At 40.9% G+C, this 14,829-nt stretch overlaps 1 protein-coding gene across 5 annotated transcripts in view; it reads left to right on the top strand.

Annotated features, from left to right (window-relative positions):
* LOC141112209 (mucin-5AC-like) overlaps positions 1–14,829 on the top strand; it is a 251,901-nt gene that overhangs the window by 72,997 nt on the left and 164,075 nt on the right. For all 5 annotated transcript variants that reach the window (XM_073604809.1, XM_073604807.1, XM_073604808.1 and 2 more), the window contains 4 exons: positions 5–122; positions 3,265–3,349; positions 4,732–4,838; positions 11,765–11,981. In XM_073604809.1, the coding sequence (XP_073460910.1) occupies positions 5–122; positions 3,265–3,349; positions 4,732–4,838; positions 11,765–11,981 (527 nt within the window). The remainder of the gene's footprint in view (positions 1–4; positions 123–3,264; positions 3,350–4,731; positions 4,839–11,764; positions 11,982–14,829) is intronic.

Genomic DNA, 14,829 nt, shown 5'->3' with positions numbered 1-14,829 from the left:
GCAGGGTTACTGAAACACCTGTTGATGAGTCCGGGGTTCTGATTGACAGAATTGGCGATTATGTGAAGATTGCCTATTCTAGTGACATTTACTTTATGTGGAATGGAGAAGATAGTATACTGGTAATTATACTTGTATTTATTATACAGTAGATAGCTGTATGATCTCTTTATTCATTAATGAATAATAATACATTTATTCCTACAATCTATGCTGTAGAAATAGGAAGCGATAGCCTGGCTGCCGCACCCCTGACCTGACCCAAGTGGTTAGCAGGTAAGAGCAGTCTCAGCTTAATTGACACAAGCCATGCTCCTAACATGTTTTGCCCCACCCTCCCTGGGGCTTAATCATGAATTGAGCTGAGGCTGCTTTTACCTGCTAACCACTTGGGTCAGGTGAGGCAAGCAAGTTATCTCTTACTATTTCTACAACATGCTTTGGGTCTGGACAAACCTTTTCCCAGCCTGCACCCTCACTAATCAGTGGCATCCAATTCATCAAACCTTGTCAGCCTGAGCGGGGGCCACTAAACATTTATCGTATTCCTACAATCTAGTTACATTTTATCAGTTACATATTTGATCTTTTTAAATTTAAAAATCTGTTGCTCTTTCATTATGCAAAGCAAAACTATGAATCAAGAATATGAGGCTTTCAAATAAAGAGAGCAACATTTTAGATAATGCAATTTTAACTAGATGTGCCCAATAAACATCAGCATTTATTTAATTCTCTTATTTATATTTAAAAAATACTTATTTATAAGTTACAATATTATATTTAAGGTATAACTAAAGGGAAAACTGTTTTTTTATTAGTTTTGGATAGAGTGTAGAGGGATTAGAGGGATTTTTTATTGCTGTCTGTGTCCCCATTAGGGAGATTGACCCTCTCTATTTGTCCTGTTTACAATTAACATTGAAAGAAAAGTAAAAGAAAATCCCAAATTTTGGGTTGTCCCCAGAAAAGTAATAGAGGGGAAATATTCCAATGGGGACACTAGTTCTGGTGACCTAGGGGTCCCCAAGATATTCCCTTCATTTGCATGGATTTCCTCTCATTTCCTGTTTGGCTTTGGAATAGGAAGTGAAGGGAAATCTTTGCAATGGGAGGAAGATGGTAAAAACTCTATCCAAATGAAAAAAACAAGTTTTGCCTATATTTCTACTTTAATTCCACTAAGAGCCCTTGCACACTGGGGCGGGGGGCGGCGTCGGCGGTAAAACGCCGCTATTATTAGCGGCGTTTTACCGTCGGTATGCGGCCGCTAGCGGGGCGGTTTTACCCCCCGCTAGCGGCCGAGAAAGGGTTAAATACCACTGCAAAGCGCCTCTGCAGAGGCGCATTGCCGGCGGTATAGCCGCGCCGTCCCATTGATTTCAATGGGCAGGAGCGGTGAAGGAGCGGTATACACACCGATCCTTCACCCCTCCGAAGATGCTGCTGGCAGGACTTTTTTTCCCGTCCTGCCAGCGCATCGCTCCAGTGTGCAAGCCCTCGGGGCTTTCACACTGGAATACATGCAGCGGCACTTTCGGGGCGGTTTGCAGGCGCTATTATTAGCGCAATAGCGCCTGCAAACCGCCCCAGTGTGCAAGGGCTCTTAACCATTCTTTTCTAGCGCTGATTAGCATGTTGACCTACAAGGTACAACTGACAGCTGTATATGACTGTATAATGGTTTGTGTAACTAGACCTACTGTATGTGTCTTGCTTTTAGGAGCATTTAGCTTGCTTTAAAAATCAATTTGAGATGCTACTGAGAATGCTATAAGTTTCGTCACGGGTGCATTTCCATTTTTTAACTCATTCCTACCTGGACTCAGGGAGGTAGTGTCTAAACACATACCATGGGCACAGATCTCCCAGGGGAAATAACCTGCTATCCCTTGTGTGTGGAGACGCCTTCAGAGCAACATGTCCTCGCTTAACAAGTATCTGTTAATAGCTTTTTTCCAGAAGTCATCCTCTCAGGAATCTCTCCTCCTTCCTAATATCTCCTTACTCAGGGTGCCCCTTTGGTATAGGAGCAGAGCTGGCACCTAACCCAAGCAGCACCTAAGCTAAATCTATCTCTAAAGCTATGGAGGCATGCATTGGGCGATTACGTAAACTACGACAGACCACATCCAAGCCCTTCCACTGAACTGTAGTTGATTTCCTTCTAGGTTGCATCAACCTCCTGATGGTTTTTGAATTTGAAGATGTTTTTTGCATTTGTGAAGCTGTGAGGAAGGGCAGGGAATTGAGTTTCAATTAATTTGGATCTTAAAGTGGAACTTTGGTCAGAAAATGAAGTCCTACTAGATCACTTCAGGCTTGCCCTTTTGGCAGGCTTAGCCTATGTAAAATATTAAATATAAGTGCCTTTCACTGTTTAAAATCCAGTAATACACTGACTCACCCTGCTCTGCAAATGCTCAGTTGTTCTCTATTTTTAGGCACTGTGCCAAATTTGTAGAGACCAATCTGCTGACATGGTAAAGATTTACTGATACTCAGGGGCTCTGGACTTCAGCAAAATGTCAGCCTCCGACAAGAAGAAACAGGAACACTGCTGGAGGAAATTTATAGCACACACTAATTTTGGTAGCATAATTATTAATGTGGAATGTATGTTCCTTTCTAAAGAACATTATTTTTTATCATATTGTTATGGATAAGGTTCTACCTTAAGGAATGGTCTTCAAGTGTTTTTTTTTTGAAAATTTTAATTTATTTTTATTTGGTGAAAGTTTTGATATACACAGAATGTCCTATTGCATCTTATATTTTTCCTGCATGTGTGATAATGTGAATGGAAACAAAGCAATTTAGAAAGAATTCAGAAGCATATCAAAATCATCTTAGGTTTAGGCAATTTTTCCTTAAAAGCATGCTGCATTTGACTTACGTTTGTGTCTGAGGCCTCAAAAGTTACTGCTATTATAATGGTAACTCACCATCTTGGACACAGTTCGGGTAATTTGCTAAAGAAGTATTTTTATATGCCAAGTTGACTTGTGGAAATAAGAATATCCTTTGCTCATCCTGACTGAATGATTGTAAAAAGTAAACTCTGCTTTAACAAGTAAAATTCAACAATTTACTTCTTTAGAAAATCAATCCTAGACAGTAGGACTGAGAAACAAATCGTAGCTTCAAAGGTGTAGCAAGGCAAATTTGAACCAAAGATTTATTTTTTTCAAACTCCTTGGTGTGTTGTATTGAGGCCAACATTTAATAGGTAAATAAATATTAACACTTCCTTCTTTTATTTAGCTGAAACTGAACCGCAATAAATATGCTAATCAGACATGTGGAATGTGTGGAGATTTTAATGGCGTTAGAGGATTAACATACGATGGTAAGAGTTTATTCTAAATAAATAATAAATATATGCTTATTTGTTGGAACAAATCCATCATTGAGTAAAACATATTAGCACTTATCAACAAAGAAAGCACACAATGATTTTTGGACAGGGTATTGCTACCTAAAACTGACCTTACAGAGCACTGAAGGATCCACTTATAATGTTTGACTCCCTCTTACTGTAAAAATTTCCTGCTAAAAGTATTTGCAAAAGCTACCCGTAAAGAAAAAGTTAGAATTATTCTTAGATTACCTCTGTCTAATTTTGAGGGGAACATTTTTTTTTTTAACTACTTCCAGACACCTTTCTGCCTAGGCCAATTTTTAGCATTAGCTTTCAATGCTTTCACATTTTGAATGACAATTGCGCGGTCATGCAACACTCTACCCAAATAGAGCTGTCTTTTGGTGGTATTTGATCACCACTGGGTTTTTTATTTTTTGCTAAACAAAATTTAGGAAAAAAAAACATTTTTCTTAGTTTCTGTTATAAAATTTTGCAAATAAGTAGTTTTTCTGCTTTGCTGATGTGCGCTGATGAGGCTGCACTGATGGGCATTGATAAGCTGCACTGATGACCACTGATAAGGTTGTACTGATAGGCGTCACTGATGGGCACTGATAGGCGGCACAGATGGGCACTGACATTCTGCACTGATGGCCACTAATAAGGAGGCACTTATAGACCGCACTGATGGGCACTGATAGGCTGCACTGATGGGCACTGATTGGCACTGGTGGGGCTGCACTGATCATCAGGGTACTGATGATCAGTGCCCTGATTATCATTGTAAAGCATGTACTGACAGGTCTGCTGGTTAACGGCTCTCCTTTCCTCCCACAGACACAGCGTAGGAAGAAAGGACTGCCAATAACTGGCAAGTCTGTTAGACAAAGCAGATCACATGCAAAAGGGGCCGCTGTGATTGGCCCTTTATGCTGATCAGCTGTGTCCAAAGAACAAAGAGGTCACAGTGCGCACCTGATGCACACCCCAAGAGGCGCGCAGGGTTCTGAGAGGACATCTATTGATGCCCTCCCAGAACTGGAAGACCACGCTGTAGCCGTCTTTTGGCTATAGCGTGGTTGGCAAGTGGTCAAAAAGATCAAAAAGAAATCATTATATCATTCTCAGGAAAGAGATTTGATTAATCACATCTCCTTGTTAGAGCTGCTGTTCCCATAACGATATAGGAAAGTCAGAAGATGTTATACCTACCTACCATACAGTAGCTGTAAATTACTCATCTCATATCTGCCCAAGTGGAACGACTTGGTCAACATGTCTACTTGGAGGGTTTTTTGAAATGAATTTGTTTCAAATAATTATCAATATATCAATAATAATAATCATAAGAATACATTTCTGTTTAGGCATTGAGGCCACTGTAGTGCAGTATGGAAACATGCAGAAACGGAACGGACCAGTGGAAGACTGTCCAGATGTTTCCCCTCTAACATCAACTAAATGCAAAAATATGGTAAATGGAAACTTTCATAAATGTGAAAAAATGCACAGTTCACTGAAACACAGAGGGTCAAAGTGCAGTCACACCCCTATAGATTCCACTTAAATGTTTTATTTTTGTTGTACAGTAGCAATTTCAATTTTAAGGGTGGTTGGTAATAAAATGTTTGTAGTCAAATATAGGGTAATGTTTGGATGGTTTGTGACTAAATGTGCCCTCCCATTTTTCTGTGAATACAGATTTTACTGTTCTCAAAACCTTGTATATACATGCTTTTAAAATAAACCTGTCACAAACCAAGCAATTCAGGATAGAAAAACTTTGGAAAATGCATAAACGTTTCACTTCTTTCTAGATTGTAAGCTCTAACGAGCAAGGCCCGCTGTTCCCTCCTGTATTGAATTGTATTGCAATTGTACTGTCTTCCCCGATGATGTAAACTGCTGCGCAAGCTGTTGCCACTATATAAATCCTGTATAATAATAATACCGGTAATAATAATAATAACGTTAACGTGGTTGTACCTCAGACATGAAATATAAACAAAGCATATCCCTCTATAGTTTGTGCTTGTCTCAATTAAGATCACTAATTGTCATTTCTGTCTTCTGCCCCGTTTCTCTACTATCTGCATGAATCACTTTTGACAAGTTTTCCTGGCACTAAGAGAAAAAAGATGACAGGGGAGGGAGCTCCAGTACACAGCTTGTGATTGACCACCTCAGCTGTGTTCCTGTGTGCTGTGTGAAGGGGGTCTGTCCCTTCCCTCTCCGACATCTGTTTTCTCACAGTTCAAACAAGCTTTATAAAGTGGTTCTGTACTTTGAACGGATGTAGAGAAGAGAAGAATGCAGACAAACTGGTACAACCTACACTATATTGTCAAAAGTATTGGGACACCTGCCTTTACACACACATGAATTTTAATGGCATTCCACTCTTATGCCCTGTACACACGGTCGGATTTTCCGACGGAAAATGTGTGATAGGACCTTGTTGTCGGAAATTCCGACCGTGTGTAGGCTCCATCACACATTTTCCATCGGATTTTACGACACACAAAGTTTGAGAACAGGATATAAAATTTTCTGACAACAAAATCCGTTGTCGGAAATTCTGATCGTGTGTACACAAATCCGACGGACAAAGTGCCACGCATGCTCAGAATAAATAAAGAGATGAAAGCTATTGGCCACTGCCCCGTTTATAGTCCCGAAGTACGTGTTTTACGTCACCGCATTTAGAACGATCGGATTTTCCGACAACTTTGTGTGACCGTGTGTATGCAAGACAAGTTTGAGCCAACATCCGTCGGAAAAAATCCTAGGATTTTGTTGTCGGAATGTCCGAACAAAGTCCGACCGTGTATACGGGGCATTAGTCAGTAGGGTTCAATATTGAGTTGGCCCACCCTTTGCAGCTGTAACAGCTTCAACTCTTCTGGGAAGGCTGTCCACAAGGTTTAGGAGTGTGTCTATGGGAATGTTTGTAAGTGAGTAAATAAGGGGGCGCTAGTGACTAAATTAGGTGAAAAATAAAAAATAAAAACTAATGTGATAGGAAAAAGGAAATTATTAGCTAGGACTTCTCACAAAAAATTGAGAAGTAAAGAGTGAAAACCAATAATAGTAAATATGTAGCAACATCACATAATATAAAGTGACACACAATGATCAGTGACAATGACACCGTCTCAGCAGTGGACTATCTTGATAGAGAGTGACACACAGGAAAATAATTTTCTTCTAAATTGGATTGGTTTCTTGATGCGCACAAATAAAGATTCCTTCACCAAGAGAGAAAGATAGTACACCTTGCGGTAGGACAATGATATCTGCTTACCAGATACCAATGACTCCTTTACGTAAAAAGAGAGTCATTAGTGCTTGTGCAGGGTTGTGCCTTCTCACATAGGACGACTGGATGCTGGGTGGTACTTAGGCAAAAAGACCCTTCCTGCCCCGATAGTTCAGGCATGGGATATGTGGAAAACAATAATAGCTTCCATAGTGTAAAACCGTTTATTAAAATGATAAGAAAACAGATAAAAGGCCAATCGGTCGCTTACATTTGTAGGTGCCTACCCGGCACTGGGGCTGCTCGCTTGTCTAGGTAGGATTAGGATCAGGATCCCGTCGCATCGCCTCGAGGTTCGGCGTGCATTCCACCTGGCGTGAGTAGCAAACCAGAGAACCGGACGTAGGTGGAGATCACGTGACCACGTACCGCTCCGACGTACGTTTCGTATGAACGCTTCCCTGAAGACGTTCATACGAAATGTACGTCGGAGGTGTACGTGGTCACGTGATCTCCACCTACGTCCAGTTCTCTGGTTTGCTACTCACACCGGGTGGAATGAACGCCGAACCTCGAGGCGATGCGACGGGATCCCGATCATAATCCTACCTAGACAAGCGAGCAGCCCCATTGCCGGGTAGGCACCTACAAATGTAAGTGGCCTTTTATCTGTTTTCTTATCATTTTAATAAACGGTTTTACACTATGGAAGCTATTATTGTTTTCCACATATCCCATGCCTGAACTATCGGGGCCAGAAGGGTCTTTTTGTCTAAGTACCACCCAGCATCCAGTCATCCTATGTGAGCAGGCACAACCCTGCACAAGCACTAATGACTCTCTTTTTAAGTAAAGGAGTCATTGGTATCTGGTAAGCAGATATCATTTTCCTACCGCAAGGTGTACTATCTTTCTCTCTTAGTGAAGGAATCTTTATTTGTGAACATCAAGAAACCAATCCAATTTAGAAGAAACTTATTTTCCTGTGTGTCACTCTCTATCAAGATAGTCCACTGCTGAGACTGTGTCATTGTCACTGATCATTGTGTGTCACTTTATATTATGTGATGTTGCTACATATTTACAATTATTGGTTTTCACTCTTTACTTCTCAATTTTTTGTGAGAAGTCCTAGCTAATAATTTCCTTTTTCCTATCACATTAGTTTTTATTTTTTATTTTTCACCTAATTTAGTCACTAGCGCCCCCTTATTTACTCCCTTACAATCTGATCATTATATGTTCAAGTTGTGGAGCAGCTTGGTTTGGTCATTTAATCCTTTTAGACATTACTTACCTTATTTGGTGCAGAGTTCTTCTCTTTTTCTTATGGGAATGTTTGACCATTCTTCCAGAAGCGCATTTGTGAGATCAGGCACTGATGTTGGACGAGAAGGCCTGGATCACAGACTCTGCTCTAATTCATCCCAAATGTGTTCTATTGGGTTGAGGTTAGGACTCAGGCAGTCATGTTGGAACAGGAAGGGGCCATCCCAAACTGTTTCCACAAAGTTGGGAGCATGAAAATGCCTGAAAATGTTTTACTATGCTGACGCCTTAGGAATTCCCTATACTGGAACTATGGGGCCAAGCCCAACCCCTGAAAAACAACCCCACACCATAATCCCCTCTCCACCAAATGATTTGGACCAGTGCACAAGGCAAGATCCATAAAGACATGGATAAGCAAGTTTGGGGTGGAGGGACTTGAATCCTGACTTCAACCCGATAAAACACTTTTGGGATGAATTAGAGCAAAGACTGCGAGCCAGGCCTTCTTGTTCAACATTAGTGCCTGACCTCACAAATGCGCTTCTGCAAGAATGGTCAAACATTCCCATAGACACACTCCTAAACCTTGTGGACAGCCTTCCCAGAAGAGTTGAAGCTGTTATAGCTGCAAAGGATGGGCCAACTCAATATTGAAACCTACGGACTAAGATTGGGATGCCATTAAAGTTCATGTGCGTGTAAAGTCAGGCGTCCCAATACATTTGACAATATAGTGTAGGTAACAAAAAAAGGTACAACAGATGAAAATAAGAAACCTTCAAAAAGAAAAGTGTATATAGGTGGATTTGTTTCATCTTTGTGTATCACCTGAGCCCAGTCAATTCATTGGGTATACGTAAGGGTTTTCAACCGCTCTAAGTGAAAATAAATAAATAAATAAAAATTTAACATACTGTCTGACACTGTCCACTGCCCTATTGTCTGACACTATCCACTGCCCTACTGTCTGACACCATCCACTGCCCTATTGTCTGACACCGTCCACGGCCCTACTGCCTGACACTGTCCACGGCCCTACTGCCTGACACCATCCACTGCCCTACTGTCTGACACTCTCCACGGCCCTACTGCCTGACACCGTCCACTGCCCTACTGCCTGACACCGTCCACTGCCCTACTGATACTGTCCACTGCCCTACTGACACTGTCCACTGCTAAAGTAGGCTAAGTTTATGTTTTTACAATGACATTTGTTATATTTCTCTTAAGTTTCCTTATTATTTAGGGAGTGCCAGACCCCAGTGATCTTTGATTTCTTTCATGTTGTTCAGGTGAATCTCCACCTTTCAAAGGTTGCCAACCTCCACTCCAGGGTTTTCAAAAGAATTAGAGAGGTGTGTCAAAATGATGACAGTTTCTCGAAAATCTTCTGAATTATCCTCTCAATATGTAAATAAAGATCTGAAATAACTCTTTAGCCACTTGGAGTATCTTGGCGTGTATAAACAAAAAAGTCAGTGCTACTACCCGTACATCACATAGAAAGCAGAGATCCCGGGTGCTCAATCCACAGTCGCTGGCTGAGTAGGGAAGTGAGGAAAAGATGATCCGCACTCCGGTGATTGCGCTTAAAAAGTGTAATATTTATTGACAAGCCACAGTGACCAAACGCAAATGAGAACAGTTGACGCGTTTCAGCCTATAAGGCCTTAGTCATAACCACATTACAGACATGAAACTTTGAAAATAAATAGTAGTCTTGGCGTGTGGTGAAAGCGACGGTTAATGGGGGCCCAGGTCAACTTTTGCATCGTGGCCCACAAGCTTCAAGCTAGGCCTCTGCCGTCAATTGTTCATGCAGCACTTTACCATATGAAAGGAGACAGTACAGTTACAATACAATTCAGGACAAGAGGGTTAGAAGGGCTTTGCTCCTGAGAACGTGCAATCTAAAAAGGTGGGACAAGTGCTAATAAAGGTATTGAATTACTATCAGGGCATAGACAGAGGGTGAACCTCGATAATGGGGGTACAGACAGCATTAAAAACTGACAGGTGCTCTAATCTTTCTCCACTCTCCAAAACTTAAAAAAAAGAAAAGTTCTGCTTTTATTTATTTTATTGAGGAAAAAGACAAAAATAAAAGTCTGAATGCCAAACCGGAGCAACAATAAACTTTCTACAAGCTAAAATACCCACTTTTTGATATTGCATTCCAGCTCATATGTTATCTTTCTGTCTTTATTCACCTCTGAATAACGGATCAATCCCCAAACACAGTGATTGTGCAAACACCTGGTCTTTTTGTGGGCACTTTTATTCCCTAATCTGTTAGGCTGCAACCAATTCACATGACAGGAGATTGTGACCGACTCTCAATGGAGCTGGTTCACACATCTCTGGAAGGGCTGTGGAGCGGCTTTCACAGGGGTCCTGTGAGACTTTGGCTCCATTTCAGGTCTGAATTCAGGCAAACATTTGCCCCTGATTCATCCCTGAAACAGAGAACAGGGATGCACCGGACCCCTGCTGAGAGCCGCATCCGGAAGCAGTGTGAACCCAGCCTAATAGCAGGTATGGTTTTTATTGCATAGTTACATTGGTCCAGCTTGGGGCAATGTAAGTATACGGGGGGAAGGGGGGGGGGTTATATACTAAAATTGGAGAGGGCAAAATCTGGTGCAGCTCTGCATAGAAACCAATCAGCTTCCAGGTTTTATTGCCAAAGTTTAAATGAACAAGCTGAAGTTAGAAACTGATTGCCTGCCATGTTCAGCTGCACCAGATTTTGAGTTATCCAGTTTTAGTAAATCACCTGCACAAAGTCTATCTGTGGGACTGCAGTAGAAGCGGCAAATCACTGTAGTACTTGGCACAACTACAGTGATTTCATTGTCTTCTGGGTCCTGTGCCAAGCAGCTACCCTTCTGCATAGTCATCACGGCTGCCACAGAACACCTTGTATTTTTTGTGTCAATACAAGGCATTCTCTGACTGGATGAGGTGGAGATTGTAACACACATCTCCCCATCTTTCCACCTCATCCAATCAGAGAAGGCCTTGTATTCACTGGAAAAAAAATCAAGTCTTTCTGCGAATAGTGGCCATACTGAACGAGTGAGTTCCTGTGCTGAGCCACTCTGTTCCCTATGCAGAAGGGCATCCACTAGGTACAGATCATCAGCTTCCATAGGTATGAACTATAAATGCTTACATGTAACTATGCAATCAAAACCATACCTGGAGTTCAGCATTAATAATAAAAACCTGACATAATTTCTAGCACTTGTTCATTTAAAAATGGTATTTGGCCTTTAAAGTGGAACTTCACCCAAAAGGGGAAGTTTTGCTTTCTGCCTCTCCCCCTTCCCCACCTCCTCTATAACTTTGGGCACATTCCTTTTTTTTTGGTGGGGGGGGAGCAGGTACCTACATTTCATACTTACCCGATCCCCTCTTCCTAGGCGATCCTAGTGGAAGTTCGCCTCCCTTCTGCCTGCAGCCTCTTGGGACATGTTACAAGTCCCAGAAGACTGCAGGACCATTCACAAAGTGCAATGTGACTCATACATGTGCAATGCTAAGCCTGCTGTGAAGCAAAGAGGAGCCCCAGCTGGCTTCCCACACATAGGATACCGGTGCTAGAGACCTGTAGAATGGTGAAGAATGGTGAGGATGGCACTGGATCCTTGGCCAGGTAAGTGTCCTTTTACTAGAACTAAGCAGCTACATTATTTATTTCTGCTGACATTAATTATTTGGTTGTTAGGGTAAAGATCCTCTAGTACTTTGTGTTAGCCTCAAATTATTCTGCTGAAAATAGTTTATTGGATACATGCATTGTAGAATAGAAAAGGGGGGGGGGGGGTGTATGGACCGCACAACATAACTGTATTTGCTTGTTATAGGATAAAATATGTGAAAACAACCTGACATCTGAAGCCTTCAGAAGCTGTAACAAGCTTCTTGACCCTAAGGAATACATAGCAAGCTGTGTGCAAGACCTGTGCAGGTGTAGTTCCAACAACCAAATGTCCTGCCTGTGCAATATGCTAGCTGAGTATTCACGTCAGTGTACACATGCTGGGGGTGTTCCTGGGAACTGGAGAAACCCAAAATTTTGCTGTAAGTATAAAGCGAATGCAAGAATGTATAATACATACTAAATCTGAAATAGATACTAACTGGTAAAATGAGCTACTGTATATACCATATACAGTATTAAAGAAACCCTGTCACCAACCGAAAAGAAAAAAAAATGCAGGTATAAGCACAGAAAAATCAATTACGGTAATTTCATTCTTACTTTTAGCATTTATCATTTGCAAAAAGGATTTTTACTGACTCGCTATGTGCCCTTAAACTTGCTAGGGAATTGACACACCAGAAAGTGTAATATTTCTACCACATTTCTATCACATTCTCCCATCCCCTCCCTTCTTGCATGTCATAGCCTCTTCTCTTCTGGGAGTGTCTAATTACACTGTGTGCTGGCCCAGCTCCTTCTTCCCTCCCCTCACTTCCCCACATAACCTTTTATGTAGCAGATGGAAGAGGAGTGAAGGGGAATGCTATAGTGCCCTCTTAGTCTGTTGACATCACATCCAAGATTCCAATGCCCAGTAGCAGTCTCAGGGCTTTTGGATGTACACAGGGGAAAAAATTTACCGGTAAAATGAAAATGTCTAAATTATGTTAAATGCACATATAATCGTTTGAGAAGATTGTTGTTGGAGAGAATGTTCTTACAACAGGTAGGGGAACATGTTTATAAAGAGATAAAAACATGTGAGACTTTTTTTTAACCAAATAATGTTTATTTAAATCTTCAATACATTTTACATAACATAAAACAATACCCCTTCACACCCTCCCCTGGCCCATTCATTGGTACATTGCACAAAAAAGCATACAGTATTTCTTTCAATAAAGATACAATCCACTTTCCTTCTTTCTTTTCTTTCCCTAACCCCCCTCCCTTTTTTCACAAAATGTTATTTTATGTATTTATGTTTTTTATAGTCCTTTATTATTCCTTGTGTACTCACATGTCATGTTGTGTTTATTATATCAATACATATATTACTATGTAATATATAATATCTATATAAGATGTAGCAAATACATCTAATATATTTTTGTTTTTTGTTCAATAGATTTTTATTGATTTTTTTCAATGATACAGCTGTAAAGTCATGTAAATGCATAGCAACAAGCAATATATAGATTGTTACATGATGTAAACTTTCATTAGCAAAAGTACACACAAAAACAGGGTGCGTGAACGCAGAGTTGAACTATAATAAACAATAGGTAGAGAAACAAAAATAAGATAGAAAATAGGAAGGGAAGAAAGGGTAACAGAAGGGGTAGAGGAGGAGGGGTGGGAGGAGAAAGAGAGAGCACAACAGGGTATCATTTGTTGCAGTGATTTGACCAAATGTAAAGTAGTAGTTTCACATGTGTCTAAGTAAGACTTTTTGCATACCAACGTTCCCAAGGGAGCCATAGGATAAGGAGCTGAGAGTAAGAGGGTTTTCCTCGCGAAAGTAGAGATTCATATGTGTAGTGTATTTGCACTAAAGCAGCTTCTTCTGTGATTTTGGGGATAGTGTTTGTCCTCCAGTGTCTAGTTATTATTAGCCTTGTTGCCAGGAGTATGTGTGTGGTTACTAGTCTGAGATTTGGTGGGATTGATTCTATAATTAGGTTTAGGGTGGCTAGCTGTGGAGTTAGGGTGATAGGAAGATGTAACACATCGTGTAACATGTTCTCTACCTCTTTCCATAGCTTGTTCAAAGGTGGGCATAACCATAAAATATGTAGCAGGGTACCTGTTTGATTACATTCCCTCCAACAGGTAGATGTGGAGTGTGCGTGGAATTTAGCCAACCTCTGCGGTGTCAAATACCATCTCATCAAAGTTTTTTGTGTTAGTTCCCATAAAGAAGTGCAGTTAGTTGCTTTATATATTGATTTTATAGCGGTTTGCCATTGCTGTTCAGAGAAATGTGTTTGTAAATCGTCCTCCCAGTCTTTAATGGGTTTGGATTTGTGGAATACCTTCTTTTCTTGTAGGGTAGAATAGATTAAGGAGATTCCTTTGGAATCCATACTATTGGAGAAATAGCAATTCCAAATTCTAGTAGGTAACTCTCCTTCTAGAAGGGAATGTCCGGAGAGACATTGTTGTATTCTATAATAATTGGTGTAATCGTTGCATTGTAATCTATTTGAATTTGTGTAAAGGGTTTGTTTGTCACTGTGGCACGAAGCTCGGAGGTGTGGTTCACCTGTTCTGTTAGCCAGGTGGGTATGATTAAGTCAGGTGATAGTAGTTGGATAGTGTTAAGAGGTATTTGGACAGTTTTGGTGGAGAGGTGGGACCTACTGGTGTAGTGAAGTGATTTCCATGCTTTGATGGAAGCTTGGATAGTCGGGGAATAGAGGGTCCAGTAGCGCACTCTAGTGGTTGTGCTGAATAACCAGTTTTTGAGGTTGTTGCCTGGTATCATGGTATTTTCAATGTTACCCCAAAGTGGGGTGGGGTTCGTGTTCATCCAGTCTTTTAGTGGCGACAGTATTGTAGCTAAGTAGTAATCTTTTAAATCAATGTATCCCATCCCTCCCGTTAATCTGTGTTTAATGAGTTTTGCGTGGCTGCACCTGGGTTTTTTCCCTTCCCGTAATGATGTAGAAGGGATTGGAGAGAGTTGATGTATGAGTTTGGAAGTAGTAAAGGCAGTGAAGAGATAAAGCAATCTAGGCAGTATTAGCATTTTAAAAGCTGCAAGTCGCCCGGACCAACAGAATTCGTGTTTGGAAAGCTTAGATGTTTCCCTAATAAGCATTTGTTTGGCCTCAATGTAGTTGTTGCTAAATAGACCCTTCATAAATTTGGTAAGTGTGAGTCCTAAATAGGACATTTCAGTGTCTGCCCATGGGTATGTGTAGAGTTTGCTTAACACCCTGC

This window comes from Aquarana catesbeiana, linkage group LG11 (genome assembly GCF_042186555.1).
Source record: "Aquarana catesbeiana isolate 2022-GZ linkage group LG11, ASM4218655v1, whole genome shotgun sequence".
Taxonomy (NCBI): Eukaryota; Metazoa; Chordata; class Amphibia; order Anura; family Ranidae; genus Aquarana; species Aquarana catesbeiana.
This window is presented reverse-complemented; position numbering and strand designations above follow the sequence as displayed.